At 41.6% G+C, this 7,318-nt stretch overlaps 1 protein-coding gene across 3 annotated transcripts in view; it reads left to right on the top strand.

The window, feature by feature from the left end:
- The first annotated feature begins 3,928 nt into the window (after window positions 1–3,928).
- Window positions 3,929–7,318, top strand: part of SLC38A11 (solute carrier family 38 member 11) — a 59,621-nt gene continuing 56,231 nt past the window's right edge. Inside the window, exons 1-3 of one of the 3 annotated variants that reach the window (XM_023516354.1) lie at window positions 3,941–3,979; window positions 4,458–4,566; window positions 6,357–6,431. In XM_023516354.1, the coding sequence (XP_023372122.1) occupies window positions 3,941–3,979; window positions 4,458–4,566; window positions 6,357–6,431 (223 nt within the window). Of the gene's footprint in view, window positions 3,980–4,457; window positions 4,567–6,356; window positions 6,432–7,318 lie in introns of all 3 variants that reach the window. The other 2 variants (XM_023516355.1, XM_003795146.1) reach the window with 2 other exon arrangements.

Here is a 7,318-nt window from a genome sequence, read left to right as displayed (position 1 = left end):
CACATTTTACCTGCATACTCTTGATCACACCTAGCTGCATGACTGCAACCAGCTACAAGTAAGGATGTGAATTTTATTCCCTTTTCTACGTGGCCACACCTAGACAAAAATTAGAGGCTCTCTCATGGTGGAGGAAATTAGAGGCTCTCTGAAGGTGGAGGAAGAGAGAATAGATGTTCGGAACCAAGCTGCAGTTTCTGCTGCAGAATCAAAATTTGTTCTACCTTATATGATTTTGGCGAAATGTATTTTTCTCTTTGAATACAGCAGCTGCAAATATTTAGAGCTTAATATGTACCAAACAATTAGCTAAATCATTTTAAAATAGGGCTATGAGTTAATTTGTGGCCTCCCCGAAGAGATGTTAAAGTCCTCACCCCTATATGCTTAGCATGTGACCTTAAAAGGAAATAGTGTCTTTGCAAGTGTAGTCAAGTTAAGATGTCATTAGAGTGGGCTCTAATCTACTATGACTGATATCCTTATAAAAAAAGAAAACTTGGACTGAGACATAAACCCAGAAGTGTACAGGGAGGGGTATGTGAAGAGACCCAGGAAGTACGCCATGTAAAGATGTGGAGTTGGACTGATGCCTCTGCAAACCTAGGAACACCGAAGTATGCTGGCAAAGCCCCTGATGCTAAGAAGAGGCAAGGAAAGGGTCCTACCCCCCGCACCCCCCCCCAGGATTCAGAGGAAGCAGGCCCTGCGGACACTTGGGCTTGAGACTTCTAGCCTCAGAAAAGTGGGACAACAAATTATGATTGTTTTAAGTCACCTAGTTTATGGTACTTTACTAAAGTAAAGCAGCCTAGGAAACTAACAGAAATATTAATAGGCATCTTCAAAATTATAACCAGATAGGAGGAATCAGTTCTAGTGTTTGTAGCACTGTAAGATGGATAAAGTAAGCAATGCTTTGTTGTAAATGCTCCAAACGCTAGCAGAGAAGATTTGGAATGCTCTCAATACAGAGAAATGATAATGGTTTGAGGTGATGGACATCCTAATGACCTGTTTTGATCATTACACATTGTATATATACATCGAAATATCATTCTATACAGCATGAATATCTCTGATTATTGTGTCAACTAAAAAGAAAATTAATAGGTTATCTCATTGAATTCCCACCACTATTGCCGTGAGAGAGGTGCTACTCTTAGTCTTCCATTTTTACAAACAAGCACATTAGTGCTCAAGAAGTTAAGCAACTTGCCAAGATCCCTTAAAACCCAGGGTTATTTTTTCCCCCCTTCTGTTTCCAGAGCCTGAGGTCCCAATCTGTTAAGCTAACTAATGATTAGCGTAACTCTTTCTCAGGGACCTGGACTGAACACTATTCTTTCTAGTATCATCCAAATTTAAAACTTAGTAATATCAGAAAGGAATTAGACATCAGAAAAAGCTTTCTAAATTCAAACTTCTGCCAAAATAGAACCTCCTTTGATTATTTTTAAAAGGTGCTCTTAGCAGTCACCTAACCTGGACTGTAATCAAATAATGAGGAAAATGTTAATAATCCTACAAAGGCATGTATATTATCTACATAATTATATAATTTGATAGAAAACTTAAGACTTTCTATATTTCTGAAAGTCTGACTCACATGGCCTCTGTCTGGAACTAAATATCCTCAGTAAGACTTCTGTGCATGTGAATACATACACCCGTCCCCGACAAGTCACATACTAGGTAACGGGACAAACCGTAGCCTTCTAAAACATTCACTTTATCTCTGCATGAAAGAATTGGTAGTGATTTTATGTGTCTTTTTCTTTCTTTAAGCTTTATCATTAAGAATATAATACTTTTTGAATCTTTCTAAAAGCAGAGTGTGAATGTCTTAACTCAATAACTAAAAAAATGACATGAAGGTTATGTTAACCAGTTTGATGAGAGTATTTCAAAAGGTATATGAAAACAGCACACTGTACCCCATGATTGCATTAATGTACACAGTTATGCTATAAGAAATTTTAAAAAAATACACAAAATAACAACAACAAAAAAAAAACCAGTGCTGTAGAAGGTGGTAAAGGCCAGGATTCAAATTCTCCCTGCGCCTCCAGAAGGGACACAGCCCCAGGACAACTTGATTTTAGGACGTTCGACTTTTGTAACTGTAAGATGACAAATTTATATTCTTTTTCAGCCACTTAGTTTGCTGTCATTTACAAGAGCAGCACAGGAAATTAATACATCACCCATATTACATTATGTAATGTGTTCTTTATAGACTGTTTAGATCTACCCACTTGCTACTGGCCATCTACTGTAGCTTAATCCTAACAATAAAATACATGGAATCATGGTTTAAAAAAAAAAGAATATAATACTTTTGAAACCACAATAAATAAATACTACTGTTGAAATTAGAAAAAATGCCATTAAAATATGTATAGAAAGATGCTAAATTGGCTGCAAATATCCCAAAACTTAGTGGCCATAAAAAATATTATTCTTTCCCATTTTCTCTGGTCAAGGCTTTCAAAGCAGTTTGGTTGGCTGCTCCTAGAGTAGGGTGACCAGACGTCCCGATTTTGGCAGGACAGTCCCCCTTTTCAACAATTTGCCCCGTCCCGTGGTGTTTTAAAAAAGTCTCGATTTTTGGAAAGAATGCACAAATGGGCTGGAGAACAAGAAGGGAATATACGGTTTTCGGCCGCTATATGGCTATTTCGCCAGAATATGAGTTTTATATTATTTTGGTTAATTTTATAATGTTAAACTGTAATAAATAATTGCTGAGAAGTGATTATCGAGAACTGCTCATCAAAGTTTGCATTGTTGTCAGGCCCTGCCCCGTCCCCTGCCCCAAGGCCCGCCCCCCCCCCATGTTGTCCCGCCTTACAGATGTTAAAATCTGGTCACCCTATCCTAGAGTCTTTCTTGAGGTTGCAGTTAGGAGTCAGCAGGAGCTGCAGTCATCTGCGACTAGAGGATCCCTGTGGAAACCGACGGAGGGCTGGATTTAATACGGATGATGCCATACTACCAGTCCTAGTGTCCCCCAAACTGTTCCCTATGCATTCTGTCTCTGAGTGAGTGAGGACTCTCTGGGCCTCCCCTTCACCTTCTCTAACAGAAGAGACCTGAGCCGATGGTCATTTGAGATTCTAGCTCAGATGCAGGCGCCTTCTCCTTCCCCACCCCTTGCATTCTTCATTTCCCCTTTAAAGCTCCTTTCCCAAATCAAGTAACTATCCGTCTTCCTTTTCTTAAAGTCTCCTTTCCTGAAAAGGTAGCAAAAAGCATGACCAAAACACGCTCAGTAATCAAGTTTGGTAAAACCCTAGGAAAACGTTTCTGAGTTTTGGATAATTTATTTTCTCACGAGTCCTCCACTTTTCATTTAAAAGTCCGAAGTTTTCATCTCTGCCCTAGGAGAGGTGTAGGGAGGAGGCGGCGCTAACAGAAAAGGTGCTCCTGGGAGCGAGGCGCTACCGCGTCCCTTCCGGAGCATCAGACGCTAGAGCCGCGCCAACTCCCAGGTGGACTCAAACGAGGCGTCACCACTGTGCAATCTGCGCAGGGCCGTGCGGGTGGAACAAAGTGTACTTACTTTGCAGTTTTGGAGAAGAGTAGCTCTTTGTGTTTCCGGGGTGGGAAGGGGTGGGAAGGGGGGGCATAAACGCAGGGTAGAGGGAGCCCGGGCTGCCCAGATCGGCAGTCTCCTGTGTATCTCCCCATCTGGAGGAGAAGTACCTTTGGCTGGGCAAACTCCGGTGGCAAAGCGCCCCAGGCTGCGACAGCCCAGAGATCTTGGCGCTGCAGCCCGCCGGGTTGGCTGGGGGGCCCCGGGGCGCCGACCGGACCGGCTGCCCGCCGCTGTCTGGCGCCGCGGGTCGCTGTGTGGGAGGCTGCGGGGAGGAGGCCGCTGGCTGAGAGCCGGTGCCAGCCGCAGACTCCTCCACCTGCTCAGGACCACCGCGCAGCCATGAGCTACCAGGGCCAGCAGCTCGGGGTCCCGCCGCAGGTAAGCTGGCGCCCGCGGCAGGCTCTGGAGGCCAGTTCATTCATCTTGAGGCAGCTCAGCTGTCTTTACCTGGAGTTGGGTCAGCCCCGCGGAAGGTTTGCTGGGAGAAAAAGTTTTGCCTGAATCTGACTTTTTTTACATCCCCTTTCCTTGGCAGTCATTTTTCAATATTACTCTTTATTTCACCAAATCACGTCATTGCGTTCCTAACAGGGCCTGCGACCTGGGCTCGGCAGCAGTTGTAGCATCTATCATCTCAACGTATTAGGGTGGAGTTTGTTCCAAAGCTCTGTTGAATTTCTAGCTATTACTACGTTCGTTCTTTATCATTATTTCACCATTATTGTATTATCATTATTGCCATTTCTTACCATTACTAATATCGTGTTAGTATCCTGCCTTGCACATTTGTCTGTCACTTTTCTAATTTTTGAGCTAGTAAATATGTGTTTGGGTAACATTTTCTCTATCGTCATAGAGAGATCTAGATGACGGACAAACCCTGGTTTCTGAACATAAGAGGAAAACTTGTCAGTCTGCTGCTATTTGTAATGTTGTCAACTCCGTTATAGGATCCAGTATAATAGGTAAGTGTTCTATTTTGTTTTTAATTTTAGGGAAAGGTGAAATTTAAGACTCGTGGTGCTACTAGAATTCACTGATTATTTTTTTAAAAATATCTTTAATGAGAACATTGGTAATTTTCTGCCATAAAAGCTTTCTTTTCTCTCCACCTCCACAGAACATTAAACATCTATCGCTTTTAGGCTGAAGATGGAATTATAATTCATACCCCTTCCAAGGTGGAGAGCATCTTCCAGAGGCAGTGGGTTAAGGTGGAGCTGCATACCGATGCTGATTTTTTTTTCTTAAACTGTGTGGTGAACTGTTAGTGTTATTTAATTTCTTTTTTTTTCTTTTCCTAAAATGGCCACCATTATTGGAATCATCATTTTATTAGCTTCTAGAAGTATTAGATATTGGAGATGCAAAAGCTTAATGTGAATATATATCAATCTTATAAAAAATTAAATTCACACAATATTTTCTGTCTATACCATGTTAAATTTTAAAGTACAAATGTATTGTGATATATTATTTTAAAATATCACTTAGTCATTAGCACAAATTTGTTCATTGAAAATGCACGTGATTTTTAAAAACAAAATAGCCAAACATTTAGAATTAAGGGAAATGAACAGCTCATAGCATACCCATATAATAGAGGCCAGGGAAACATTCCACAAACAATTTTAAATGAATTGTGTTAAAGTATCAAAACCTAGTGGGAGGGGGGTTTGTGTGTGTTTATTGTTTTTGTTATTTAGAAACATTACATTTCAGAAAAGACAAGGACCAAACAAAATCCTGCAAACTGCAATAATCACTGAGAAGCTCTTTGACATTTTAGTCTCTGTTATCATCTTCGGAAAATGAACATTTATCTGGATTGAGCTCCTTTTCACAAATTAATGTGCTTCTTGATTTTTACATTTATCTATACATAGACTTTTATATTTTTCACATGATGCATAAAATGGAATTGCTGGAGTTGAAGTAGAAAAAAGCAGAGGTAGATTTGTTAGAAACTCTGCACTGGAGTGTACCATGGAGTCCTGGGTGGCTCCACTTGTAAGAATCTAGAGCTAATTTCTGATCTGAGCACTGTAAGCAGATCCATGTCAGCAACCTTAAAATCTACCACTTAATTATGCTTAGCAGAATTTCTTTTTTGTTTTTGTTTAAAGGCAAAACTTTGCAGAGAAGAAAAATTATGGGTGGAAATACTGTAACTACATTTATTCTAAATAGTGTATTGTCCTTAATATAAAATGGTCCATTCACTAAAAATGATACAAAATAATTTATATACTGCCTTGAGCTTTATAAAAAATAGTTTTGCCTCTCACTTTTCTCCTTTTTTCCTGCATGGTTGCTCCTTATGACTCCAGAGTGAGTCAGTCTCTCTTAATATTCCGTAACCCTCTGTGCTCCTCATTATCCCCTCTGATATCCTGACCAGCACATGAGGAAGGATTTGGCGCCATCGCGCTCCTCATATCCTAATCTTGGGCATACGCCACCCTTACCTTGAAGTAAGCATTAGTTCTGTGCACTGGCTTCTGTTTTTCCTTTGTTGCTTTCTAATTCTTCTTCCTCTACCTCGTAAACTTGTTCTCTTAAAACCTGTCCCTAACCTCATAACATTTTATTCTGAAATACGTACTAGTATGTTAACATTTAATTTTAGTACTTTCCTTATGCACAGCTAACAAATACGTCATGGAAATTTACCTATTACATGCAGAGATCAGGGGAAAACGTCTGTTTTCTAGCTATCTGATTAATAGGAGGGGGGCATTTTGTGTTTTTCCAGGATTGCCTTATTCAATGAAGCAGGCTGGATTCCCTTTGGGAATATTGCTGTTATTCTGGGTTTCATACATTACAGGTAAACTATATAATTCTTATTTACACAATTTAAGCCATGTAGTGACTGCTTCGTGCGTGCACACACCCGCCACACACACATCCTGCAATAGAATTTCCTAGTTACTTACAAAGTGCATCGAAGAATCCTAAAGAATTTAAGCATTTGTGTCTGAGAAGATTTACTGTACTTGCTAATCCTTTAAACAGATTAGAAAAAGTAGTGGAGCATTACGTACGTATTATCAGTCCTAAATCCCTTTCATGTGCTTGTCTTCACTTTACACCGAATGTAGTAGATGGGGGAGTCAGTTCAAAAGTTGCTGAAGACTGAGAGAGGACTGTGCCCTGAAGGTGCAAACGCAGGGCTGCGTGGGCAGGTGCCTGTGAACGAAGGACTTTTGTCAGCTGTGTTTGTGCAGGTGGATGTGAGGCTCTCAGTGCTAGCAGGTTCACCACCCTCCCTCCTCGCCCACGCAGCCTGCGCCCCCTGCCTGGAACTCTCTTTATATGCTGCAATAAAGGGCTTCAGTGGCCTCTCTCTGCCGCCTCCTTCTCTTCATGAATGCTGCCCATTCCTACCCTCCCTTTGCCACTCCTGCATTTAAATGTGGGCTTCCATCCCATAATCATCTCCTCTTCCTGCTGCCCTCATCTCTGCCCTGCTATCTCACCAGCTCGCCCCATGACAAACACAGCACCTTTCCTCCGCACTAGGATCCCTGTGAAAGAGAGAGTGATCAGATACAGACACAGACAAAAGGGTTGCTGCCTGGTGCCCTGTGCAGACAGGCAAAACACCTCAGCTGCCCCTGCTCCGGAGTGTCAGCCTGGGCCTCAAGGGAGCTGCCGCCTTCCTGTGAGGTGATAACCCCCTAGCCCTCATTTCTCCAGAGTGTACGGCCCATG

Source organism: Otolemur garnettii, unplaced genomic scaffold, assembly GCF_000181295.1.
Source record: "Otolemur garnettii isolate 467f Iridium unplaced genomic scaffold, OtoGar3 scaffold00090, whole genome shotgun sequence".
NCBI lineage: Eukaryota > Metazoa > Chordata > Mammalia > Primates > Galagidae > Otolemur > Otolemur garnettii.
The sequence above is the reverse complement of the archived record's forward strand: the minus strand, read 5'-3'. Positions and strand labels throughout refer to the sequence as shown.